The sequence below is a fragment of the Hyperoodon ampullatus genome, assembly GCF_949752795.1.
Source record: "Hyperoodon ampullatus genome assembly, chromosome: 2".
NCBI classification, from domain to species: Eukaryota; Metazoa; Chordata; class Mammalia; order Artiodactyla; family Ziphiidae; genus Hyperoodon; species Hyperoodon ampullatus.
This window is the reverse complement of record NC_136915.1, coordinates 1,433,522-1,461,024: the sequence shown is the minus strand read 5'-3', so window position 1 is coordinate 1,461,024 and position 27,503 is coordinate 1,433,522. Positions and strand designations below refer to the sequence as shown.

At 58.0% G+C, this 27,503-nt stretch overlaps 1 protein-coding gene across 1 annotated transcript; it reads left to right on the top strand.

Moving 5' to 3' along the window:
- Positions 1–5,925: 5,925 nt before the first annotated feature.
- TTC34 (tetratricopeptide repeat domain 34) lies at positions 5,926–27,140 on the top strand (the record flags this gene model as incomplete). Its single annotated transcript, XM_079698275.1, has 8 exons — positions 5,926–6,706; positions 14,437–15,283; positions 16,928–17,153; positions 17,413–17,617; positions 18,491–18,657; positions 22,679–22,953; positions 23,738–23,948; positions 26,613–27,140. The coding sequence occupies 8 exons, from the start codon at positions 5,926–5,928 to the stop codon at positions 27,138–27,140; spliced, it is 3,240 nt and encodes a 1,079-aa protein (XP_079554401.1).
- Positions 27,141–27,503: the final 363 nt, after the last annotated feature.

Sequence of the window (27,503 nt, the reverse complement as noted above, 5' to 3'; positions counted from 1 at the left end):
GGGGCCAGCCTGAGACTCGGGGCACCCCTGTTCATCGATCCGCAATGCGTCCGATCGTGGCACCAGCTCCATGAGGGCACCCACCACCCCCTCCAGGAGGGCAGCTGGGCCCGACTTCATTAATCTAACGCTCGCTCACGTGTCAAGGTGCACAGCAATTTCTGTAAAAATGATCTGGCTGCTAATTAGGCTGTTTATAACTTGTTTCTCTGGTCGCTAATGATAATTAACATGCAAATTAGCTCAGGGAGGGAAGGCTCTGGGGCCCCCAGTTCATTACCACGTTAATTACTGTTTGCATACTTAAGCATCACAGATATAAATGGCGGCATTTAGTGTAATGGGCAAGACGATAATTATACCAACGACATTTTGAAAAGTCATTTTGGTGTGTTATTTTTCTGTGTGATTAATGCTTCCGTGCCTGGTTGATAAACTTCGTTAGTTCAAACCAATATAGGCTCTGTACACAAACCAGCCAGCAGGCGCGGCCCATTAATCTCCCCCCATCCCCTGATGGCTACAAAGTTTCGGAGGAAGGAAAAAGGCAAAGGAGAAAGTTGGGCAGCTTTGGGGGAAGGAGAACTTCCCGAACTTCTTGCTTTTAAGCAGCTGGTTCCTTGGAATCTGCTCTCACGGCCACGGCAGCTGGTAACTGTTTAAGGTGCTGAATGTGGGGAGACCTGTGACTCGAGGCCAGCCTCCTCTCAGGGAGCCGGGCCGGGCCTCCCTCCTTCCTTTCTTCCTACCCTCCCTCCTTCCTCCTTCCCTCCCACCTGTCAGGTAGGTGCCCGCTGGGCAGTGGCAGCGCTGTCCTGCTGGAGCCAACATTCCAACAACAAAATCCAATAACAGACAAGTGGACGATGCTGGGCAGTGAAGCATGCGGGAGAGCAGAGGGGAGCAGGGAGCTGTTTTAGATGAAAGGGGGTCAGAGAAGGAAGTGAGGGAGGACGAGTGGAGGCAGAGGGGCAGCAGTGCAAAGGCCCTGGGGCAGGAACAAGCTTGTCAGGGTGCGCGGTGGGGAGGACACAACAACGGGGCCAGTGTGGCTTAGCCGAGTGACCAGGGTGCTGGGCGGGGCAGGTCCCAGGGGCAGGAGCTGTTGGTTTAGGGGAGCCCCAGAAGCCTCCCTGATAAAAAGAGGGGCCTTCTCCATCAGCCTAGGACCTCAACATCGCACACCTGCTCCTTCTAAAACGGGAGCTTCACCCACAAGGGTGCCCCTAAGGCGGAGGCGCCCTTGGCAAGCCTCGGCCACTGTAACTGAGACTAAGAGACAGGTGGGCGCCGGGTGAGGACAGCGGTGGGGACGCACCTCCCCTGCTGCATTATTGATGGAGGGAGGATGGTCGGGACAGGCGTGGTCCCCGTGCCAGCCTGAGGGCTGCTGGGCCTGCAGGAAGCTCGGGGCGAGGCCAGCAGAGGGAGGGGTCCGTGCCCATGGGTGGTCAGCAGAGAGGGGCAGGGGCCCGAGAGGAGGGGTCTCCCCGTCCCAGGCTCCCGGCTCCAGACTCCAGAGGACCGTGCGGCCTGCAATTCCTGCCCATCTGGCAGGAGGGATGAGAAGCTGAAATTTCATCTGGTGACAAACAAGCCCCCGCCCACCCCAGTCCCCTGGATCCCACCGGTGTCCCTGTGGTGTCCCCCATTGCTGTTCTGGTGTGTTCGGCCACTGTGCCACAGGTGAGCCTCCAGGGCTGAGGGAGGGGTTGCTCAGAGCTGGTGGGGGGCGGGGGTTGGCGGGGGGCAGGTTGTCCTGAGCCCTGGCAGCCAGGGGGCTCTGGGTGGCTCACACACCCTGGGAGAGCACCCTGGGGAGCACAGGATGGTGGGGGTCGCTGAGCCCAGAGAAATGACCAGAGCTGCTCCTGGCTCCTGGGGAGAGAGGAGAGCACCCCTGAGAGGCCAAGGTCAGCTTTGGGGGGGTTGGGTGCAGTCACAGGCTGTTGCTAAGAGCTCCCCTTTCTAACCGAGGTTGGTGGAGAAGCAGGGAGCCTGACTTGCTGGCTGGTGCCTGGGGAGGAGGGGGCAGGCATGTTGGAGGCCAGCAGGCTGGGGGTCCCAGGAGAGCTTCCAGGGAGACAGGAGGGGCTACATGGGCCCTCCCCTCCATCGTGTGCGGGGTGGACAAGACCAGCTTGCCTCCAGGGTGGGGCCAAGGCCCCTGCTTGGAGCCTTGGCCGTGGAGGCAGCTCACGGGCTTCCAGCCTCCCCACCCCCGGCCGAGGAGCAGCAGCCTCCAAGCCACTGGTCCTCCCGGGGCCACAGTGGAGCCTGCAGGCAGGGCCACAGCAGGAGCGGTACCAGATCTAGCACCCACCTCCCGATTTCTGGGCCCAGTGCTGGGATCAGGCCTGACCTTGGGGAGGCAGGTGCAAAGGCAGGGAATGGGCCAGGGGAGTAAATGCACCTGCTTTGGTGGAGGTGATGGGTAAACTGATGCCCTCCAGTCCCTCTCAGAGGAGCCCCAGGGGAGGGGTTCGTGAAGATTCAGAATGAGCTCCCGACAGGGCCGGGGAGCTGGTCCCTGGGCGAGCAACCCCACTGCTCCGTGTCTTTCCATAAAAAGGCCCAGGAGTGCCCAGCACACCCCACCTCGAAGGAGGTAAAAGCCAAGGCCATCAACCAACTGTCCACTTTCATGAACTGCTTTTATTTCCAACTCCTTTGCCGTGCTCCTACTCACACCGAAGATCGTTCTGGAAACGGGGGCTCAGCGCTCTCTCCAGCTGGCAGGACTTTATCCCAGTCAGGGCTGTGACTAGGACAGTATCTGGAAAAGGGACCATGTGCTCCTACTGGGACTGACATGGGTGCTCACGTCCCTTGGGGCAGCCATTTCATGGCCATCTCCGGGAGTGTAGGGAGTCCCTGCAGGGGACTGGGCGGCACCCCTAAACCCACCCGGGTCTGACCGCATGCACTGGGGCAGCTGGGCAGGGAGAACGTCCTCATGGGGGGCAGTAACGGCGCTCGGAGGCTGTCAGCTCAGGGCTGCTTCTTGCTCCATTCCTGGCTCCGTGGGGCATCCATCCAAGCGTGTTCAGTTGGAGCCTTAACGCTTCCATCACAATGACACCCCGTGTGTCCCTAAAACTGTGGATGAGTCACAAACTCCCCACAAAGATGTGGCCTGGCCTGGCCTGTCAAGGTTTTGAGGGGCACAGCAGTGTGAAGAGCAAGTGCACTGAATCACCTCCATCTGGATACCGGCCAGAAACAGCGAGAACCCCACTGTAACGGAGAGAAAGCAGCTTCCTTTTGAATTCAGTTGTCACACCACGGCCTGAAGCAACACACATCTGCACACAGGATCCCTGCGCCTGGTCCAGCATCCTAAAGTTGCCCTGGGGTTACCTGTATCCAGGTGTGCTGCTCCCAGGTAGGGGCTGCGATCACAGCTTCTGGCCCACCGAGACCACTGGGCTCATCCGGCCAGCGCCTGAGGGTCCACGGGCACCATGTGCCAGGGCAGAGGCTCAGGGGACCCATCAGGCTAATGTGACAGCGAATGTCAGGCAGGACTGCTGCCTCCGCGCCCCGGGCCCCTCCCACAGCCCTGTGACAGCCCAGCCCCATTACCGCTCTTGCCTAATTAGGGTAATAAAATGAAAGTAATCAAAGCCGTGGGAGATCTCTCACCGCTCAGCTCGGGTATTGTGCCTTTGTGAATGTTAAGGAGCTAAAGAACGGGCCAGGAGCTGGACCGGGGGGCCAGGCCCTGCTGACCACACCTGCCTGACACTTGCAAACCTTGAGCCCAGACTCTGTGCCCGTGGAGCCCTCCTTAAAGGGCTGGTGGGCCACATCCCAGCGGCCAGGACCCTGGGGAGGACATCAGAGGCAGCCCCCCACCTCCCCTGCCCCTGCCCACCCTGCCCCACAGCATCCAGTGCCCTAGTGGGCACTCCACCTGGTTCCCTGAGCCCCACAGAGGACCGGGGTTTCCCGGCATCTGGGAACCTAGGCACCTTGAATGGGGAGGGGCCCTAGCCCCAAACAGGACCACGTCTCCAGGGACGTGCAACTCGGCGACCTGCCCAGGGGCCCCTGCCAGGGCTGGGCTCAGCGTCTCGGACCCCAGTGCCCCAGCAGCCGTGCCCACCTCTGCACCTCCTCACACCCTCCTTGCTGCTGGGAGGGGGTGAATCCTAAAATATCACCCCCACCCCATGCTGCCGGCCCTCCTGCACTACAGTCCAGGTGACCCTGGGCCAGCAGGTGCATGCCACAGCCTCTTAGGGCCTCAGCTCAAGAAGGGACGGGCCCTCTGCTCAGGAGTGGCGCCCAGGCCATTGGGAGTGGAGGTGGCTGGTCTGTCTGCCCAGCTGGGAGTAGCCTGTGGGGAGGGCGACCCAGGGCCAATAGGAAGACCTACAGGAGCCCAGGTGGGCGGGGCGACTTGGGGGCCGGCTTCCTAGGAAGCCACCTGCAGGAGGCGCACCAGCCCGTAGAAAGGGGCCCTGAACCAGCCAGACAGCTCTGGGGATGGCAGGGGCCCAGGGCTCCTGCACCTCCCAGGAGCTCCTTCCTCACCTGTGAGGGTGATGAGTATGCGTGTGCGGCTAGCCCCAGACTGCAGGCAGCTGCTGCCCGGCGCCCAGGGGCCCCATAGCCCCTACCCTCCTCCCCAGACTCGGGGCTCAGGCTGCCCAGAGCCTGGTCCTGGGGTGGCGTCTCTCCCCGCCCCTCCCTGTGCGCTGGTGGGGCAGAGGGGCAGGGGGCAGGGTCGGCGGGGCGCAGGGGGCCTGGGGGACGGGGCGGGGTCCGAGGCGGGGGCACGCCTGGCCGCTGGGGGCGCCGCTGAGCCGCCGAGCCGCCGAGCCGCCGGGGTGTTGACGGTGTCCCGGGAAACGGACCCGCCCTCCGGACCCGGGCGCTGCGGCGGTGGGCGCCTCTGGGAGCCCAGCCGCGCGGACCCTCGGGCAGAGCCGCGTCCACCGCCCCTCCACCCGGCCGCCAGCAGGTGTGGTGGCTCGAGCCTTTCCCTTCCCCGCGCGCCCCGCACGGCCTCGGAGCACAGGCGAGTGTGAGCGCGTTTGCACATTGGGGGGCGCCTGTGTGTGCACATGCGTGTGAGTGCGTGCGTGTGTGTGCACACGCGTGTGTCTGTCTCAGTGTGTGTCAGAGATCATACACTGGGTGGGGGGCTTGTTTGCAGGCACTTTGGGATCCAGGAGAGAAAGGGGCACGAGCAATTCGTTCTTCAGGTCAGAAGGTTTGGGGACGGGGAGAGGCATGAGACAGGGCTGGTCCTGAACTGACCTCAAGACCTGACCCTCCGGCCTGGGCCATCGTGGCTCCCCACTGCCACCCAAGAGCCGGCCAGGTGCCCCTCACCACCCCAGCACCCGCCGCCCCCCCGCATTGCCCTCGTGCGGGAGGTGGGCACGGCTGTGGTCCTGAGGTTGGGTGAACAATAGAAACTTAGAGCCCTGAGGAGGCGTCGAGAAGGCCTGTGTGAGCTGGATTGATGGGAGGGGCTCCGCCTTCCTGAGGGGCTCTGTGCAGGGAGGCGCAACAGGTGGAGTGAGGGCCACCCAACTCCTCCCTGCGTGGATCCTCCGGGGTCAGATGTCCACAGAGGGCCCATTGCTGAGCGGGCCCATTCTGCAGAAGAGGAAGCTGAGGCCTAGAGGCAAAGAGCCGGCTGGGGGCCTGGCTTGGGAGGCGTGCCCCAGCCCCATGGAGACGCCTGCAAGACAGGCACCCCCAATGCCCCTTAACGGTTGAATTCACCGTGCCTTCACTCGGGGGCTCTGCGCTGACCCTGGGGTCTCCACAGGGAGGGGCAGGAGTCCTCGCTGGAGCAGGGCCGGGGGCCGTAGGACAGGCTGGCTGCCGGCCACCCACGCACTAACCACGCTCCCCCCTCCAGGTGCTGTGAGGACCGGACATGGGCCCATCTGAGGCGTGGGCGTGATGTCCGCCCAGGAGCTCGCAGCCTGCCTCTGCTGGCAGGGGGACCGGCACCTGGCCCAGGGGGAGACACCACTGGCCACCGCCTTCTACCTGGCTGCCTTCAGCTGCCACGCCCCCTCGGCCGTGCGGAGCGTCCGAGCTGCCCTGGCCGGGGCTCGGGGGTCCCCCGTGGTGGCCACGCTGGAGGCCTGGTGCCGAGGTGACAGCCAGATCCCGGCCATCCACTGGGACGGCATGGCGGTGGTCTCTCTGACGGGGACCCTGGCCCGCGCCTTCCTGGCCACCCTCTGCCCCAACCACCCAGCTGCAGCCCTGCACTCCCTGGCAGGCCTGCTGGCCCACGGGTACCACGGGGAGGTGGTGCAGCGCTGCGGGGCCCTGCTGGACGCTCACTCCCAGCAAAGTCTGGAGCTGAGGCTGACCCGTGCCCTGGCCTGGCTCCTGTCCAGGACACAGGTGGACGCCGGGGTGGCTGACTACCTCCAGGCCTTTGCAGCTAGCGCTGACCGGATGGTGGCCTTCGTTCACACCCACCAGCAGCCCTACCTCCCCGCTCTGGTCAGCACCCTCCAGGACTACATCTCGGGATGCCAGGAGTCTGGGGACAGTGCCAGCCAGCAGGAGACCGACTGCCGGAGACTCCTGGCAGCCCTGGACCCTGTGGGCACCTGGAGCAACACCCCATCGCCTGAAGCCCTGCTCCAAGGTGGCAGGTATGAGGACTGCCAGGCAGCCTGCAGCCGGGCCCTGGAGGCCGCCTCAGCGGGCAGCAGACCCCAAGGTAGGCGTGCCCTCCACACCCCCTAAGGGCCGGGGCAAAGGTTGCTCTCACTGCATGGTTAAGTCCTGCTTATGGCGGGGGTGAGAGTTGTGCTGGGGCTGGGGACACCACAGTGACAAAACAGAAAGACCCCTGAACTTATGTAGCACCAAGAAAAGAAGCAAAACAAAATCTGTGCTTTGAAAAATGGACTATGAGAGGTGCTGCTCTAGCCTCATGGTCAGGGAAGGCTTCTTGGAGGAGGTGTCGTTTGAGCTGAGACTGAAGGATTCCAGACAGCAGAAACAGAATGTGAGAAAGTACTTGGGGTTCCTTGCCACTGAATGGAGCCAGAATGGCTGGCGGGGGCCGGCGATGGGGGCAGAGGGAGCCGGGAGATGCTAAAGACAGTAGCGGTGGCTGAGCCCTCCTGGCCTTGAAACACTTTGGATTTTATCCTCAGGGCAGCAAGAAGCCATGGGAGGGTTTTAAACTGTGGAGTGAGGTGCTCTGATTTGCATTTTTAAAGTTTCCTCTGGCTGCTGTGCGCAGAACGTGCCACGGGGGCCGGACTGAGAACAGAACCTGCTGGAGGCTGGGACGCGGTCCAGGTCTGAGTTATCACTGAGACAGAAACGACAAGACTGTAGCCAGATGTAATGATGGGGAGAGGACGGGGGCGTAGAGGAGGATCAGCAATGATTTTAAGAGTTCGCCTTCAGCAACTGGATTGCAGAGGCCGGGGAGGAGCGGACGGGAAAGGGGGCATCAGGGGCTGGAGACACACCCAGTCTGAGACGCCGCTCCTGCCAGGCCCCTTCGCTGGGTCCTCCTTCACGGCGGGGGCGGGGGCAGCGGGGCGTGTGGCTGGAGCACGCCGGAGCCACTCGCCAGCCTGCCGCCACACTCCCGGCTCCCTGCCGCCTCTCCACCTCCCCGTGCGCAGGTGAAGGTGGTGGCCACGCCCACTTCGGAGGGTTGCTGTGCAGATTCAGTGAAATTGTGTATCAAGCCCTGAAAATGTTCTCACCCGCTAAGCACTCCCCAAAAGAGTCCCTTGAGCCCCTCAAGTGGACGTGTCATTAGGCAGCTGGACACACGAGCCAGCTCATGAGAGGAGTGGGGGCTTGGTCTGAAGAAGGGGTTTGGGGATCACCCACACAAGGAAGGGATTTAAAGTCAAGGTCTAGATCGGGAGGGAGCACGGGAGAGAGTGGGGCCGCCGGACACCTAGAGGCGGGGCGCCGGGGGGCTGCCATTCGCTCAGTGGGCGGACCCATTGTGCGGGTTTGATACGCATTTTCATTGCATCCACACAGCAACCCTCGGAGGCGGAGGCGGGTGCAGGCACATCCCCACGTGCCCGTGGGGCCGCCAGGGGCACACAGGGTGTTCACAGAAGCTGGAATTTGACCCCCGGGGTGCTCCTAACTGCCCACCGCACTGCTCTCCACCAAAAGAGGACCCAGCAAAGGGGACAGGAGGACAGGAAGAAGGCGGAAGCTCAGGAGCCTGCAGGGCAGTGATGAGGGTGCTTGTGAGATAAAGAGCTGCACCGCGCTCAGGGCTGCCTCAGCCGAGTCCACGTGGAGGGCGGGGCGTGTCTGTGTGTCCCGCGAGGCTGTTGGTGACCCCAGGGTGAGAGGGAGGCCAGGCAGAACTGAGAACTGAGCGGGCCAATGTCTTTCTGGAAATATGCCAGGCCAGATACGCTGCAACCCTCCTGCTATCAACTACCTAGAAACGCTCGAGTCACAGGGAATCCTGAGTAGGAGGCCCTTGGTGCCCAAAGCACAAACATGCAGCGGCCTGCGCGCTGGGGGCGTTCAGCAACCCCTGGGTGGAGGGGGTCTTCCACTTGAATGGCCAGATAAGCCCCTGAAGAGACCCAGAATCCCCAAAGGGCTGCAGCCTTGAGGAACAGTGTTCTAGAAAACCTCTGCTCCCCACCCCCACCCCCAGAGACGGCAGGAAGCTTGTCTGTCCCCCCTGGGCTCTGAAGCGGACAGGCGAGCCTTCACTATGGATCGCTGCATTAATTAGGACAACGTCACTAATGTCACTGGGAGTCACCTTATCATCCCCACCCACACTAGCACGGCTTACCATGTGAACAAATAAATTCTCCTGTAACAAACTTTCTACCAATGTAGATTCCCATAACAAATGCATTCTAATCTCCAGGTTACTTATCCAAAGTCCTTGGAAACGTCGAACAAAACCTTCCATATTTGGGAAGATGCTCAGCCCTTCTCAGTACGTGGACATACAAGGACACTCAGTGTGTGAGGACGAGATACAGAACAAGAGTAGCTTTAACTCACGTCCGCCAGGGGCCTCAGTTCCCTGACTGCTTATCCTCTGAAAGTCCCCAGGGCAGCCATTGCCAGTTTGTTCAAGGTTCCTCATTCAGAGCTACTGGGGTAGGTGAGAGACAGGGCCATGGCTGGAGCTCCACCCAGCATGGAGACAGAGTTCACTTGGCCTTGAGATTTGCTGGGACCAGCAGGAAATAGTGGAAGTGATGCCGTGTGGTTCTGGAGGCCAGGCTCCACCTCCATCCTCTTGCAATATTCCCAGTGCCCTGCAAGGAAGCTAACTAGTGAACCACGAGGGCACACACAGAGAGGGAGGCTCAGCCCACGGCCAACAGCAGGGCCCCAGACATGAGAGTGAGGCCACCTTACACCCTCCTGCCCAGTCGAGCCACCAGGTGCCTTAGCCACAGGAGTGATCCCCGGTAAGACCAACAGAAGAACTGCCAGCTCAGCCCAAATTGAAGAAGAATCGCAGACAAATAGAAATGGTTGTTGTTTCAAGTCACTAAGTTTTGTGGTAGCTTGTTACACAGCAATAGTAGCTGATACAACTGCATACTGAGTCAAAGCATTGTTTGGGGGTTTTTTTAATTTATTTTATTTATTTATTTGTGTCTGTGTTGGGTCTTCTTTGCTGCGCGCGGGCTTTCTCTAGTTGTGGCGAGCAGGGGTTACTCTTGGTTACGATACACAGGCTTCTCACTGTGGTGGCTTCTCTCCTTGCGGAGCACGGGCTCTAGGCGTGCGGGCTTCAGTAGTTGTGGCACACGGGCTTAGCTGCTCCATGGCACGTGGGATCTTCCTGGACCAGGGCTCGAACCCGTGTCCCCTGCATTGGCAGGCGGATTCTTAACCACTGTGCCACCAGGGGAGCCCAAAGCATTGGTTTTTGATGCACCCTTTAGCCAAAACTGAGTTAAATAATACAAGACTTATAGTTTTATGTTTCTGTAATGACACAATTTACTACATTCATTAATGGAAGAAAAAAGAATATATTATCATTGCAATAAATTAGGGAAAAGTATTTTATAATATTTAACATCTCCACAATGTAAACAACCAGGAATAAAAGAAAGCTTACTTAATTGCAAAAGATAAAATCTATCAAAACCTACCAAAATATCATACTTAATGTGATATTTTAGAATCAAGAACACAGTGGCTGCCCACCCACCCATTTATCCATCATTGCTCTAGAGATGCTAGCCAAGACAATGAGGGAAAAAAATGTAAGACTAGAAAGGAAGAGATAAAGCAACCATTATTTCAGACTATATAATTAGCTATGTAGAAACCCCAACAGAAACAACAAAAATGTATTAGATATAGGAAGAGAATTTAACAGGAGATACAAAAAGTATTTATGTTTATAGACACCAGCAACAAATAGAAACTTTATGGAGTTTTTTTATTTGGTTCTTTAGATTTTTTTAACATCTTTATTGGAGTATAATTGCTTTACAATGGTGTGTTAGTTTCTGCTTTATAACAAAGTGAATCAGCTATACATATACATATATCCCCATATCTCCTCCCCTTGCGTCTCCCTCCCACCCTCCCTATCCCACCCCTCTAGGTGGTTACAAAACACTGAGCTGATCTCCCTGTGCTATGCGGCTGCTTCCCACTAGCTATCTGTTTTACATTTGGTAGTGTATATATGTCCATGCCACTCTCTCACTTCGTCCCAGCTTACCCTTCCCCCTCCCCATGTCCTCAAGTCCATTCTATACGTCTGCGTCTTTATTCCTGTCCTGCCCCTAGGTTCTTCAGAACCTTTTTTTTTTTTAAGTTTCCACATGTATGTGTTAGCAAACTTTATGGTTTTAAAATACACCGTTTACTGTAGCAAAAGAAAATAATTTATTTCAATGAGTCATATGACTTAATGGAGAACACTATAAAACTTTATTAAAAGAGAATAAATTATACGTATATAAGCAGAGAGGTAGTCACTGTCCATTGATAGGAACGCTTGATATTATAATAGAAGAGCAAAGGACCAATAATAGACAAGACAAAGAAGAATGAGCAGAAGCAGAGGAGGGGGGGAGGGGAGGGAGGGGGAGGGGGAGGGGGAGCGGGAGAAGATGGAGAAGAAGGTGGTGGTATAAGGATGTTCTCTACCAGTTAATACAAAGCTATGTTAATCAATACAGAAGGATATTGACTTAAGGGATAGATAGATAGATAGACTAATAAAACCAGGGTGAGAGGTTAGAAATAGACCTATATTTGTCTGGAACTTAATATGTGAGAGTGTGCATTGCAAATCTATGGGGAAAAGAGGACCATTACCCAATGCATGGTGCTGATTCTCTACCTCAAACCATGCAAAAACAAGTAAATTCCAGGTGAATCACGTTAATAGCTAAGTTTTACAGTTTCTAAGAGAAAATATGAGAGAGCATCTTAAGACTTCTGTGTACAGCTGGGCTTCTTAAGATACAAAAAAAGTGGAAACAGTAAAGCAAAATTTGATACATTTGATTAAATTGAAAATTTTAAACTTCTGTTTTACCCATAACCATAGAAAATGAGAGGAGAATCCACAACAGAAGAAAATATTTGCAAAATATTCAGTGGGCAAAAGATGAGTACCCAGGGTATTTGAAGAATTCCTACATATCAATAAGGAAAAAAAAAAATCCAGTACAAGAATTGGCAAATGCATTTCCCAAAAGAGAAAACACAGATGGCTAATAAACAACGTGCGGAAAATATTCAACATCATAGTAATGATACAAATGCAAATTAAAACAATGAGACACCACTTTCTACCCACCAGATTGGTTAGAAAGATTTTTTAAATAAATGAGCCTTACCAGCAATCAGGAAAATGAAAATTAAAACAACAGTGGGGTAGCATTATAGCATTTTATATTCCCCCACCGCCAGATTTTCAAAATTTTTAAATCTAACAATAAAAGATTCTGGCTTTCAATAATGGTGAAGTAGCTGGACTAAACTGTGTGTCCCACATATAATTATAAAATTGGGGCAAAATATAAAATGCAAATATTTGGCAACCGAACAGTGACCAAATGCAGGGAGAAACTGGAGACTGACCCCTAAAAGATGAAGAGTGTACAAGGTAAGATTTGCAGGCTTGCAGCTTTTTGCCTCCTCAATCCATGTTTTATCCATGTAGGATAGAAAGTTGCCATTTTACTGGCTTGAGATATCATATGACAGAAGTTGGGGATGAGAAAAGTGACTGTAAAGTTAGAAGGGAAATCCTGAAAAAGAGAGAGCCACATTCAAGGGGGAAGGGAGGTAAGACCCCAAATCTGTGTATTAAAGGCACTTAAATCCTCAGCTGACCACTGAACTATACACACATGGGAGAGACTGGGTGGCCTAAAAAAGCAACAACTGGAAGCTGCAAGAACTAAATGGAGATTTCAGCTGCTGTCCAATAAAGAAGACAGAGAATTTGGAGTTTGATCCTGGCCAATTTAACTGCCTGCTAAAACAAAATTCAATTCTCTTCAGAGGAACACAACTGAACCCAGAGTCTCTACAAAGAATCAACCAGATGTCTAGTGTACAATTTAAAAAATTACTAGACATGCAAAGAGATAGGAAAATAAAAGGTGAGCCACAGTCAGGAGAAGTCCACAGAAACTGACCTCAAGATGATCCCAGGGCTGAAATTAGCAGACTAAGGACTTTAAAGGAACTGTTATAAATATATTCAAGGAGTAAAGTAAAATATGGTCATAGTGAATGAACAGCTGTGGAATCTCAGTAGATAGGTGGGAACTATAAAAAAAAAAAAAAAAAAGAACCAAATGGAGATTCCAGAATTGAAAAACACAACTGAAATGAAAAATTCAGAGCACATTGGAGACAGCAGAAGAGCCAGTGAACTTGAGATACAGTAGAAAGTACTCAGCAGGAAGAACAGAAGGAAGATGAACAGAACCTTGGTGACCTATGAGACAATAGCTGGAAGTATAATGTGTGCAACTGGAGTCTCAGAAGCAGAGCAGAGAACACACTTCCATGTGGGTAAATAATAACCGGCCCCCCAGGCCCCATGGGCTCTCCATCTGCTGCAACTCTTTAGGATCCATGAACTATTGCAAACATCAGGGATACAGGTGTTTTCTTCAGGACTTAGTAAATGACAGGGAAGTCTCAAAGTTTCTTTAAATTTGGCCACCAGGAGTAGACTGGGTGACCTTGTTGTTGGTTGGTTGGTTGATCTCAGGGTGCAAGATGCTTCTTTTACTTGGCTAGGTGCTGTGTTGTGACACTTACCCACAATGGCAACAGGGCAGGGCAGCAGCAACTTTGCTTCCATGCAGACGTGAAGGTTATTTGCCCCCTCCTGTTTCAGCGTAAATGATTATTACTGTTGTGGCTATTGAGTTAGGTTATAAGGAGAAGATCTGAAGGAGTCTGTGCAAAAGGCATAGAAGTGGAGGTTCAGTGCCCCAGCATTGTGACTCGCCGGGCCCTGAGAACTGCCCTCCCCAGCAGCACTTTCCTGACCTATAATACTATAAGGGTGGGCACCCATGACCTTGAGCTCCTTCCAGCACTGAGTTTTCTGCGATTCTTTCAACGGCATGCACCTGCCTGGCAGGGATGGGGTGGCTTGGCTTTCTTTACCATTCGGAAAGCCCCCATTCACACAAGCCCCAATTCACATGTTTATGCTGCTCGGATACAAAGTATGGGGACGGTGGAGGTGAGGCCGCTGATGATGGGAAGGCTCACTGAGTGACGCCACTCACCAGTCCTGGTTCCAGGCCTGGACACACATTAATCCATTCAATCCTCGCAGCCCTGTGAATAGAGACCATCCTCGTTCCCACTATAAAGCAGAAAAGGAAACTGAGGCACGGCAAGATGCATTAAATCCCCACGTCCCCCACTCTTTAAGCGGCATTGGGTGCATCATCCCTCCTTCCGGAACCTGATGGGGTGATCTCATTTCAAAGAGGGAAGCACTGGGTCCCACTGTAGCCAAAGAAGGCATGAAACAAAGATGCTGCAGTGACACCTGGCCCCTAAAACGTCACAGGCTCAGAACCTCAGCTCTGACCTGGGGGAGCAGGGGTGGAGTGGGGTTGCTCTCAGAAGAGGGAACTCAGCCCTAAAAATCCATCACTGAAAGTGCCAGGGGTGTTGTGACGAAATGTCCAGGGCGGCTGGGCGGGCTGTGAACCGATGTGGCGAGCAGCACTGGGGAGGCCCATCCCGATTGCCCCCTTCTGAGCCTGCTCTGCCCCTGATGGGCTTAGGGCCTCCTGCCAGCACTCATCCTTCCGGTGCCATGTCCTGGGCTTCTGGGAGACTCAAGGGAATCGCCGTGAGACACTTCAGAAGGTCCCAGCGCTGGAGGGTTGGGGTCTGCAGGTGGCTCCCCTGGAGGACGTGGCCCAACAGGCAGGACCAACACCTCTGTCCTCTCCCCAGGTGAGCGTCGGGCCACCCTGCTGGTCACCCGCGCTGCCGCGACCTTCCTCCTGGACAGCGGGGCCCAGGACCTCCTTCGGGACCTGCACGAGGCCTTCTGTGAGAGGCCCTCAGAAGCGCGGAGGCAGTTAGAGGCCGTGCTCTCGGCCGGGGACCGGGAGCGTCTGCGGGCGCAGGTGCAGGAGTCCGCGGACGTAGGCTTCGCGCGCTTCCAGGAGACGGTGCGGAGCCGCCCCGAGCTCCGCAAGGACTCGGGCCGCGAGCTGCTGGCCCCGGTGACCCGCGCGCTCCGGGTCCTGTGGCGCGTGGCACCGCCCGGGGCGCGCCCAGCACTGGGCACCCGGCTGGCCGAGTGCCTGCTGCTGCAGGGGGACGCGGTAGGCGCTCGGGCTCTGTGCGAGCGCTTGCTGCGGCCCTGGAGCATCGGGGACCGTGCGCGGGACCGGGCCGGGGACCGCGCGCCCCTGCTGGCGCTGCGCGGCTTCTGCGCGCTGCACGCCGGCGACGCGGGGCGCGCCCAGGAGGACTTCCAGGCGGTGGTGGAGCTAGGGCCGCCGCACCCTGGTAGCTGCGTGCGAGCCCTGTGCGGCCGCGGGCTGCTGCGGGTGCTGGCGGGCAGTGCGTTCCTGGGCGCGCTGGACTATGTCACCGCCTGCCGCCTGCGGCCCGAGGAAGCTCTGCTTGTCACAAAGGCCTACGTGCCCTGGAACCAGCGGGGGCTGCTAATGACCGTGCTGCGAGAGGAGGGCCGCAGGATGCTGCAGCGGAGGCCGGAGCCGGGGTCCGAGAGCGGGCCGGGCCGCAGGAGCAAGGCTGCGGAGACCGACAGCCGCGCTGCGCAGGAAGGGTAAAAACTAAACCCGTGCACGCCTGGGGCTGCTGCTCCATTCTGGTCTCCTCCAAGTTAGTCGCGGTGTGTTTCCTACTACTTTACAGTAAACTGAGGCAGGGAGCTGCTAGGTGATTTCCTTAAAGCTTTGGTGACAGATTTCGCGCCGGGGCCCAGATCTTAGGATCCTTGGTCCCAAAGGGCAGGATGCATTATGGACTTAGTTGTCAAAGAAAATTAGAAACACAAAAATGGGAATGAAAAAATAGAACTTACCTGTCATCCCACTGTTACTTTTCCTCGTTGTTTCTCCCTGTGCATATAGAGTCCACAAAACTGAATTTGTGCTCTATGTGCAAATACTTCCCACCTTTTTTACTCCCTGGATCATGAACGCTTCTTTGGTCCCACTTCTTGGGCAGCCCCGTAGCTCATCCCGTGAACGTGCCATCCATCCTGCGGGCACTCCAGTATGTCCGCTCTTAGTTATAACGCATCCTGGGTCATCTCTAGCCTATGCGATGTTCTGCACTACAGATAGAGACAGAGGTGGAGCTCCTGGGTCAGAGAACACAGCCCCCGTGAGGCCCTTGACTTTGGAGCTGCCCACCTGCCCATCAGTCCACACGCTCCAGCCCTCATGCTCCTTTCACAAAATTCTTTGCCAGCCCAGTGGGTGAACCTGCAGCTGTTTTGTTTTGTTTTGTTTTTGCTTTTGTTTTTTTTTTGCTGTACGCGGGCCTCTCACTGTTGTGGCCTCTCCCGTTGCGGAGCACAAGCTCCGGACGCGCAGGCTCAGCGGCCATGGCTCACGGGCCCAGCCGCTGCGCGGCATGTGGGATCTTCCCGGACCGGGGCACGAACCCGTGTCCCCTGCATGGGCAGGCGGACTCTCAACCACTGCGCCACCAGGGAAGCCCCCTGCAGCTGTTTTGACTTGCATTTCTCTGGTAGCTGGGAGGTGGCAGGAAGGTATTTTAGCAAAGCTAAAAGCACTGAGCTGAGGGGCCCCTGGTTGGGGGGGGGGGGGTATGTTTGACGTCAGCCCCCTCGCCCCTCCACGCACGCACGCACGCACGCACGCAGGCTTCCTCGGCCCCCTAGTTCCTTAATTTGCATTGCTTTGATTTGATGCTGAGGAGGAACTTTCTTGTAAGAGATTTGGGGCCCTTTATATCTTTTCTCTCTGGGAACTGTCAAATTTGAGGCTCTGGCCCCTTTACCAGTGGGAGCTCCTTCTCATTCCCAAGAGGGCACCGGGATCATTCCAAGTGCAGCCTGGGTGTTATCCAGCTCTGCCTACAGCACCCCTGAGCCCTGCAAGGCCAACATTTTTATCCTGTTTTTGCAGAAAAGAAAGCTAAGGCAGCGTTGGCTGGGGGTCAGCATACAGCCTCGATTTCTCATCTGTAAAATGCCCGCCCTACGGGGTGGGGGAGAATGGGGGGGTGAGAGCCAAGGGCTGTATGTCGGAAATGGCAGCCGTGCGCTCTGGGGACGGCACGAGGGTCCTTCCAGCAGGAACCTGGTCTCTGAGGCGCAGCGGGAGGGGCGCTGCCTGGACCAGGTGCAGGGGTAGGATTTGCCTGCAGCCTGCCTGCCTGGGCAGGTGAAAGGGGTGTAGCGCAGGGGTCAGCCCTCTCCCAGCTGCTCTCTCCACAGGGACGCCCGTGGCGTGTACCAGCTGGCCACGCTCCTCATGGAGCTGGACACGGAGGATGAGGCTTCGCGCCTCCTGGCGGCCGATGCCCTGTACCGCCTGGGACGCCCGGACGACGCCCACAAGGCCCTGCTGGTGGCCCTCTCCCGAAGGCCTCAGGCGGCCCCTGTGCTTGTGCGGCTGGCCCTGCTGCAGCTCCGGAGGGGCTTCTCCTATGATGCCAGCCAGGTGAGGGGGCCCCGGTGGGCCCCCCCGGCTCCTGACGCTCAGCAGAGGAGCAGCCCAGCGCGGGGCCCACAACTCCCGACCCAGTTTTCCCTGTGCTCAGCTCTGGCAACCCGCAGTCCCTGCCCCCATGGGCCACGCCCCCGCGAGCCACGCCCTTACGGGCTGCATCTCTGAGCCACACCGCTGCACGGAGGATGGCGGTGGACTGGTCTGGCCTGGGGCACAGGGAGGACCAGTGGTGACGCCCCTGCCCCTGCAGCTGGTGAAGAAGGTGGTCCAGTCTGGAGACACAGCCTGCCTCCAGCCTACCCTGGACGTCTTCCGCCACGAGGACCGCCAGCTGCTGCAGGGCCACTGCCACGCGAGGGCCCTGGCCATCCTGCAGGCACAACCAGGCGGTGCCGAGGGCAGGGCCCACACCAGGGAGGCCATCGCCTACCTCTCTCTGGCCATCTTTGCTGCAGGTAGGAGCCGCCCTCGTTCCCCCGGGTCCCCCACACTGTGCCAGGTGCCCCGGGACAAGAGGAGCCTCTGCCATGCGGGGAGGGGGTGTGGTCAGGCACCAGGGAGTCTGAGCATGTGCTTGGCTCAGGGGTATGGCGTGCTCCCGGGCCACTCACTGCAGCGAGCGCACTAAGGCCTAGGAGAGGGCCCAACCAGCTGGGACCTGAGCTGGGACCCTCTCCTGAATCCTGGACCGCCATCACGCACACCCAGGGCCCCGAGGGTGGGAGGGCCAGACTCAGCTGAGGCCCTTCTCCCAGCTCAATCCCTCTCCCTCCATCCGTGGGGGATGAGGGCCCCACCCCCCAAAGCCCTTCTTAGGAATAGCGGGGGCAGCTCTGTGTGTGTCCGCCTGGTCTCCCCGCTCGCGCAGCCCACCCACTGCGCCCTGCCCTAGGCGCAGGAGGGTCAAAGAGTTGGGCCTTCTCAGCCTGGCACCTTCACGGCTGCAGCCATTCTGTGACCTGCCCCGTGGACCCTTCCCCCCACCCCCGCCCCTCCCCTGGCCTCACTTCAGATGCAGCTGCAGTGCCCCCTCCTCTCAGAAGCCCCCTCGGACTGTCCACCAACCCTCCCAGATGCCACCCCTCCTGGCTGAGCTCCCCGTGTCCCTCAGCCAGGGCCCCCGGGTCAATCCAAACTGCTGTTCCCTGGTGTGTCGTCGTGCCCAGCAGTTTGTGAGCTCCCTAGGTGACCCCAAAGCTGCTGCAACCCCTCTCCCTGCCCCTTGGAGCACCAGGACAAGTGCAGTAACTCCTGGATGAGGGCAGACACACTGAACCTGGCCATGCCCAGCCGAGGTCACATCCTGACGCCACACCCCCTTCCTCCAGGGAGTCAGGCAAGTGAGTCCCTGCTCGCCCGCGCCCGCTGTTACGGGTTCCTGGGCCAGAAGAAGACAGCCATGTTCGACTTCACCTCCGTGCTAAGGGCTGAGCCGAGGAACGTGCAGGCGCTGTGCGGACGGGCGCTCTTGCTCCTGGCCCTGGACCAGCAGAAGGTACGGGCCCACCCTCCCCACCTGGCGCTGGGCAAGTGGGGGTGCCCAGGGTAGGCGCTGCCCTCCTTCTCAGCCCCCCCGGAGATTGGAAGCAGGGCCAGGCCATCTGAGCGTCTGTCATCCATCAAAACCTCGCCTGTACTGGGGCTCCCGGGAGCCTCACCATCACATCCCCGGTTTGGGGGAGTCTTTCCCTTCCATCTGCAGAGTCCCCGTGCCCCCCACCCCCGCTTCAGTCAGCGTGGATTGATGTGCAAAGCCTCAGGATTACCAGGGGGCCCCCCACCTTACAGTAATAAGACCTCCGCTGCCCCCTTGGGTGCCACTCTGAGCTGTCTACACAGGGCCTGTGGATTTGGGTGGTCAGCATGCAGGGGCAGGGGTGGGAAGCGGTCCATTGTAGGCCCAGGGCAGGTACTTTCCAAAGGGAAGACGTGAAGCCACAAACAAACAGCCCTGGACAAGGGCACTCTGCAGCCAAGAGCAATGTCATTGGTGAATAACTGAAATCGATTGTCTGCCCTGCTGCTGCGCTGGGCCAAAGTACAGCCCAGAGGTATCCTCCCTGCCAGGTTTCTGAATTTCTTAAGGGTTGGAGTCTTAGGAGACAAGGAAAAATGATCCAAGATGCCACTGGGATGACAGCATCTCAAGATGGTGCTTCTGCCTATCAGGGTGTCTGTGTTTCCCCCAAAGGCACTGGCAGCCTGATTTCTGTTCCAGCTCGGCACACACTTGTGCTTGGGAGCCCAACCCTCTGCAGGCCCCTTCCTGTGCTGGGAAAGCACCTGTAGTTCTCAGGGACAAGCCCATTAAACAGAGACGGGGTTCAGCCAGGAGGGCCCTACTGCAGGAGGCGGACCCCTTGGAAGCCCACCCCTGGGTGATCTCGACATGCCAGCAACTCCTCCGAGAGGGGCCTCAGAAATATCCCTCCTGCCGCTCTGTCCAGGGCAGCAGGGCATGTGGCAGGGAAAGTCAGCCTGGATGTCTGTGCGTCAGGATGAGGGAGCAGGGGCACCCCCACATCGTCACACCCATGAACTTCCTCCTCCTGGAGACGGGCTGAGGCCAAGCACCCACACACCCTCTGGCACCTCACCAAGAGAGGAGCTCTGAGCCAGCCTGCCGGCGTCCAGAATCCAGAACCCTGCTCCCCCACCTCTAACTTTCTGAGCAAGTCCTGTAACATCTCTGAGCCTTGTTTCAACATCAGTAAAATAAGGGGGGGCGGTGCTTGTTCAAGGCCATCAATGCTCAGCCTTGAGGGGGTTGCTTATTCAGTGCTGTCAGATACTCAGCGTGGTGCCTGGTCCCTAATGAGGGCTCCATACGTGGCAGCTGGAGTCCCCATGAGCCAGCACAGAATTGGACTTTCCAAGCTGATCAGATTGACCACTGGCCAGCACCAGGGTCACGTGGGGCCCCGGTCACAGTGTAGGAAGGATCGGAGAGGACCGTCTTTCCATCCACCCATCTAAGGGCTTCTCCAAGACCTTCATCCCCCACACACCTGCTCCAGGACAACCCCATCCCTGGACTTTAAAAGTATCTGGGCAGGGCTTCCCTGGTGGCTCAGTGGTTGAGAGTCCGCCTGCCGACGCAGGGGACGCGGGCTCATGCCCCGGTCCAGGAAGATCCCACATGCCGCGGAGCGGCTGGGCCCGTGAGCCATGGCCGCTGAGCCTGCGCGTCCGGAGCCTGTGCTCCGCAACGGGAGAGGCCACAACAGTGAGAGGCCCGCGTACCGCAAAAAAAAAAAAAAAAAAAAAAAAGTATCTAGGCAAACTTCAGAGCTGGCTAGGAGAGGGTAACTGGTATTGGGCTGCTGAAAACAAAATATCTGGATAAAATACATGACAACTGTCTTCAGGCCCTGAACCACAGGCAGTGGAGAACTGCCATCCCGGAGGAAAGGGAAGCCACACAAGGGGAGTCCAAGGGGAGCCCCATGATAACCTTTCTGCCTGGGGAGGCTTTCCTGTTACTGCACAAGGACGTGGGGCAGCCAGCCTGCTGAGCTGAGGAGGCAGAGACTGGGGCTCCAGGCTGCTGCAGTAGCTGGAATTTGCAAGGAAAGGCAATGGAGAACATGGGGCTGTGCAGAGAAGTCTTCATGGGATTCCAAGTGGTTCTTGTCTTGAGTCTGGGCTGCACACGCAGGGGCCCAGCAGAGCTCACCCATGGCAGGAGATGTTGGAATGCTGACCCTGCCAGAGCAGAGACCTTTCTGAATACCTTGGGCACTTAGCTGAGGCCACACCCTAAGTAAAAGTCATATCTTAGGACTGAGTTCAAAACTGAAATGGACCTGCCCTCACAAGGAACAAAACCAAGTCTAGCAGAACCAAAAGGACCCACCAGAATAAAACACAACCTCCTTTATGAGAGGGTGACATCGTCCAGACTCTCTACAAGGTACCATCCACAATGTCCAGCCCCAAATCAAAAACTGCTAGACACACAGAGAACCAGGAAATGGGACCAATAATAAGGAAACTAAGTGCTCAATAGAAACAGATGTCGATCTTGAACAGCCACCTCAAGATGGCTCAGATGCTGGAATTAGCATACAAGGATGTTAAAACAGTGATTGTAAACATGTGAAGAACTTCAAGGAAAATTTTTTCATAATGAGTGAACAGATGGGGAATCCTAGCAGAGAAATGGAAACTATAGAGAAGAATCAAGTGGAAATTCTGGAGCTGAAAAGTATATCTAAAATTTTAAATTTACCAGATGTGCTTAACAGCTGGTTGGAAACTGCCAAAGAAACGGTTCGTAAAACTGAGGATGGACCAATACAAATTATCCTATCTGAAGAACAGAGGGGGAAAAGGATTTTTTTTAATGAAGAGAGCTTCAATGACCTCTGGGATGATTCCAAGCAGTCCAGTATACGTATAACTATAGTCCCAGAGGGGAAAGAATGGGGCAAAAATATATGCATGTATGTATATATGTATATGTATATGTATATGTATTTGAAGAAATAATGGCAGAAATTTTTCCAAGAAGCTCAATAAATCCCAAGATGATAAACACAAAAAGAACCACACCTAGGCACACCTTGATCAAATTTCTGAAAACCAAAGATAAAGAGAACATATTCAAGGCAGCCAGTAGGAAAAAGAAACATTACATACAGCAGTATGAAAACATGACTGACTTGTCATAGAAACAATGGAAGCTAGAAGACAATGGAATGGTGTCTTTAAAGATGCATAGTTTGGGGACTTCCCCAGCAGTCCAGGGGTTAAGACTCCACGCTTCCACTGCAGGAGGCATGGGTTTGATCCCTGGTCAGGGAATTAAGATCCCACATGCCACACAGCAGGGCCAAACAATAAAAAATAAAGGTACATATTGTCACCTTATAGGACAACGGCCAAAAAATATTAGGCAGAGTTAAAAGGCCAATGGAGGAACTAAAATAAAATACTAAAACTATTCAGTTAGCCCAAAAGAAGGCAGAAAGGGAGGAAGAAAACAAAAGGCACCTAGAAAACCAACAGGAGGGTGGACCTGAAGATGACTCCATGTTGGCCAGGTCAGAGGTCAGATGCAAATGACTCACCAGGGTCAAGGCTCTCCTAAAGGGGCCCAGCCTCCCCCCTGCCCCGGCCTTGTGTGCGTCCACAGCACAGTCAGGGCCTCTAGACTCCTCCCCCGCCACTCCAAGCTGCAGACTCAGCCCCTGGCCCATGGCCCTTCTGGTACCAGCCCAAGCCCACCTCTGTGCCATAGCGGGTTCTTTATCAGTGTGGCCCTTCTGGGGTTCCAGACCGTTTTCCCCCATCCAGAACTCTGATACGCTTGCCTCAGTTTCACCACGCCCTCCTTGAATGCTCACCATACGGGCCCTCCTGTTGGCTGACCCCCACTCCCACCCCACGGTGGGAGGGCAGGAGCTGGGCCATCTGCCTGTTCCGGTGTCGCCAACACCCAGCACCAACAGGAACACGGCAGATACCCAGCTGGGACCACTTCTGCCGTCCACCCTGCCCTCCACCCCTTGCAGGAGGCTGTGGACGACATCCTCTCGGCTCTGAAGCTCAGCCCAAGAACGGCGGTCCCTGAGATCCGCTCTCTGAAGCCAGAGGTCCAGGCCCTCATCACGCAGGGCCTCTCATCCCGCTGCCGGGCCCTCCTGATCCAGCTGCCGGGCACAGGGGCCCGCCTGAGCAACGAGGACACCCAGAGCCTCCTGGCCGCGGGGGAAGCACTGATCGAAATCGAGGCCGGGCAGCCCAGCTGGCACATCCTCCTGGCAGACGTGCTGGCTGCAGTGGGTATGTGTCAGCCCAGACATGCAGGACGTGGTCGTCTGTCCCTGTTCCTCCCACCCCTGGATCCTTTTCTGTAAAATGGGAGAAAGAGACTCAGGACTCAATGGCTTGTAAGGTCCCTTCCACCCTGAATCCCAGGACCTGGTCCCGGTATGGGTCCTCCGTGTGGCTTTGCCCACTGGGAGGTGAGACAAAGGAGTGATTTGGGGTGTCGTAAAAGGCTCAGATGCTCAGGCCCCTCATTAACTCGTGCATTGATTCAGCAGGTGTTTATTGAGTGCCCTGTTCTAGGTGAGATTGTCTCAGGCCCACATGTGTCGGTCTTCCCTGCAAAACCTTGAAAATATTTCAGCACTAATTTGAAAGGGAGACCTCTCTGCAGCCTGCGTTTCACAGGCCTGTCATCATCACTTGCAAGCCTGTGAGATGCCCCCACCAAGGCCTTCAGGGCCTCCAGGGCTGCTCTAATCCGATGCAGCCCTGCTCAGGAGAGAAAGCAGGTCCCTGCAGTGACCATGGTGAGGGGGCTTAGCGTCCTGTTACTCCACCTGGGGGTCGAAGAGTGTAGTGACTGCCCCCAGGTCACCGGGCTGGGTCATCAGGTGAGTCCGTGTGAGCGACTTGGTGTCGCCGTGCCCCTCTGCCCCTTGCTCCTTCCTGCTGGTGCTGAGAGCCCCTCCATCAGCCAGCCACTCCCAGAGCCAGCACCCAGAAAGGCTGAACTGGGCTTCCCAGTGGCCCCCCTGCCCCAGCTCCACCCTGACTGTCCTTCCCCAATCCCTGACAGGCAGCTTTGAGAAGGCCGGCGCCCGCCTGCAAAAAGCCCTGCACCTGGCCCCTGCATCAGAGGCGGCCCGGGCCCGGCGTGGCCTGCTCCGGCTCAAGAAGGGTGACGTGCCGGCCGCCACACAGGACCTGCAGCGTCTGGCAGAGACAGACGCCCAGGACCTCGGCTTCCTGCTGCATCTCCTGGAGGCCTCGGAGAGGCAGGGCCTCGCCCAGGTGGGCACAGCGCCCCGCGGAGGCCCCAGCCCAGCCCCTCTCCAGCACCTCGGGTGGGAGACCCCAGGCCCGGGGCTCCGGGTACGCTGAACTCCCCGTGCGCCTGATCTCACCTGGACACGGGGTGGGATGGAGGTTCAAGCGGGAGGCACCCGGATCTGGCCAGCTGAAGCCCTGACACCCCCAGAGACCTCAAGGCTTCTTTACATGAGGCGTACGAGCCACAGCTGACTCGGGGTCAGCGAGAGGGAGGGGACCCCATCCTCAGAGCCAGACTGAGCCAGGCAGGAACACCTGGCCCTCGTTGGAAGCCCACCCCAACCCCCAGGTCAGGCCAGGAGAGGCGTGTCCCTCCCAGTGAGCGCGTGGGCGGCGGGCCAGCTCCTGCCCCTCGTGCGCTGAGAGGGACCCTGAAGGGATGTTGGGCGGGGCTGCTGCCCCTTTGGGTGGGTGATTGTTCCACTGCTCATTGGACAAGAACAAAGAGCACCTTTCACCAGGCCTTGGGTGGAGCCACTGCCCGCACTGTGGCCCTGGCAACTTAGTGGGGGGACCGTTTGCGGGGAGGGGAGTTCACTTCAGAGGGTGAAAGTGTAAGGAAGACCCTGAGACGGGGCAGTGGGGGTGCGAGGCGGCCCTGGAGGTGAGACCACGGTGGCGACAGGTAGGCCAAGGCAAAAGCCTGGAGGCAGGAAAGATCTCAGAGTGTTCAGGAAACAGGTGGGCAAAATGCAGCTGGTGTGGAGTGCAGGAGGAGGGGTTCGGGGTGGGGGGCAGAGGGAAGGGTGTCCTCCATCCTGGTCTGGCCACCTTATTCCCTTCACTTACTGGAGGCAGGAGCCGGAGAGGCAGGGCTGGGGGAATGGAGGCTGCAGAGTGGATTTCCCTGCAGTGGCCGAATTTCTTTTCTTTTTTTTTTTTTTTTGGAGGGGGTGGGCGGTGAAGGGACCAGCAGGTTGGAGTGGGGCGGGCGGGACCAAAAGCATCAGCCGGTGAATCAAACCCCTAAGCGGCCTGGGGCAAGTATTTCAGCTCCTTATGCTTCCATGGGCTCCATCACTCAGGGTCCTTCAGGAAAACTAAAACCGCACTAGGTGTGTCAACGAGGGGGTCAATAGGGGAGTTGGCTAAATGAGCATTAGGGACGGAAGGAGTGAAGCGAGCAATGGGTCATGCAGGCGGGGACAGCCCTCGTAGGGCTGAGGGGGCCAAGGAGCGTGTTAACAAGGCCTAGAACTCAGAGGAGCGGCCGCGGAGCCCGGGGATGTCGGAGGAGGGGGCCTGGCTGGGGTCTCAGAGCCTTGAGGCGGGGGGGGGCGGGGCCTCTAAGCTGGGAGCGGGGAGCTAGGTGAGCGTCTCTCAGTTCACAAGGCGGGTCTGGGGAGGGCTCTGTCTCCGAGTTCAAACGATGGCCTGGGCCCGGAGGAGAGCACTAAGCAGGTCCGCCTGGAGCCCAGATTCGGTGCCGCGAGAATTCGCTCGACGTTGGGCCGTGGCCGGGCGACGAGGGCCGACCCGGAAGTGAGACGGAAATAGTGGCGCCCCGTTTCCGGCGATAATATGGCTGCGCGGCCGGTGGCTCCGCGCTTCTCCCCAGCTCCGGGAGGACCACGCAGAGCCCGTGGGGAGGGCGCTGCACGGCAAGGACGGGTCGCCGGTCCGCGTCGCACAGCAGGGCCGAACTGGCTCCAGCCCGGGCTCCGGCCTCCCGCCAGCCTGTGTGCGCGGTCGGGCTGGTGGGAAGACAGGACCACGCGTTCACCCCGCCGGGTGCTGGGTGCCCTGTGCTCTCCTGGGGACAGGCGGGGAGCGGGGGCGTTGCTAGCACCTGGCTGCATGGAACAGGGAGGGTCTGGAATGTGCCCATTCAGTCTGTGGGGGGCCACTGTGGGCTCTTGGGAGCGGGAGGGGACGAATGAGGCCGGCGGATTCATCCGGGCCAGTTCAGCGGAAGAGGTAAGGCATTTTGGCAGGTTTGGAGAGTGGGCTTCAGCCACACTCAGAAAAGGAGAGTGAGCCTGGGGGGCAGAGGAGAGGCATCGGCCCTCGGGGCTGCGCCAGCCAGACCGGGGCAGCAGGGCACTCAATCCAGCAGTCCCCAGGGAGAGAAGTGCTCGGGCGGACAGTGCCCTCTGATCTCTGGCCTGGCCCTACAGCATCCAGCGAGGCTGAGGCTGAGTCCACCACAGCCCTCCTGGACGCGCCGCTCTGCCCGTCCCTGGGGAGCAAACGTAACCCCAGCTCTGGGTCATGCTGGCAGGCGCTGGCAGTGCAGGGGGCGCCCGGAGAGTGTCTCCCTGGCCTTGACTCTGGCTCCACACGGCCTGCGGGAGCAGCTCGTTGGTTAGCAAAGTGAGAAGCACAGTAGCGCAAAGCAGACCCTGCTTTTCTGACCCGGGGCGCAGGGGGAGGCCCAAGGAGCAGGCTGAGTGGAGGCGGTGTTTGCTTCTGTCCTCGGAGCCAGGGCGGCCTCGGGAGGGTGGGCAGGGCGGGAGGCTGGGAAGAGCGGAGGGAAGGGGAGGTCACCCAGGTAAGAGGTCACCCAACACCCCTTCCAGAGGGAGCGGGCAGCTTCTGCCTGGGGAACAAGCAGCGGCCAGCCCGTAAGGGGCCTTCAGTGTTCTGGGTTGACCCGACCTCCCTCCCTCCGTCCTCTCTGTGCAGGCCGCAGCCCAGGAAGCTGACACCCTCATGAACTCAGGGCAGCCCGGCCAGGCGCTGGGCTACTGCTCACTGGCCGTCCTGGCGGGTGGCGGTAGCACCTGTCACCTGCGCCGGCGGGCTGCCTGCCTAGCCGAGCTACGGGAGTTTGGCCGGGCACTCGGGGACCTGGACCATGTGCTCCGAGAGGGTTCAGGGGACGGTGACCTCCAGGCACGGGCAGAGGACTTCTGCTCCCAGGGCCGCCTGCTTCTGAGCCTGGGGGATGAGGCCGGGGCTGCCAGGGCCTTTATCCAGGCCCTCAGGCTGGCGCCCGCCTTAGCCCAGAGCAACCTGTGGCAGCGGCCAGGCCGGGCCCCGACTGCGCACGCGCTTCTGTGCAGGGCACAGCACTGCCTGGACGAGCAGCGCTACACAGAGGCCTGGACGGCAGCCGAGGGCGGCCTCCTGGTGGACCCGGAGCACAGCGGCCTGAAGAGACTGAAGGCGAGAATCCGGAGGGAGGCATCCTCGGGCTGCCGGCTCCACTGACCCAGCGCTCCCCAGGCCCAGCCGTGGGGCCACCCTGTCGTTAGCATTTCTCGTCCGGACCCTGGGGTGCACCCCGCCCCCAGATCGGGGAGGTGCTCACCCACCGTCCCCCTCCTCCCAGTCCTGGGGTGGGCTGGTGACAACCAGCCTCGGGAAGCAGAGCGGAGAGCTCCCCACTTGCCTGAGTCACCATCCCAGGAGGCTCAGACACCCTCCCCTCAACAGCAGCCTGGTCCCCAAAGCTGTGGCCCTCTTGGCCCACACATGGGGCTCGGGCCTCAGAGAGCAGCCCCAGTCCTGTCCCTGGCTTGGGACCTGCAGGTTGGATGGGGTTCAGGCCGGCCCCTCGTGGCCCTGGGGAGA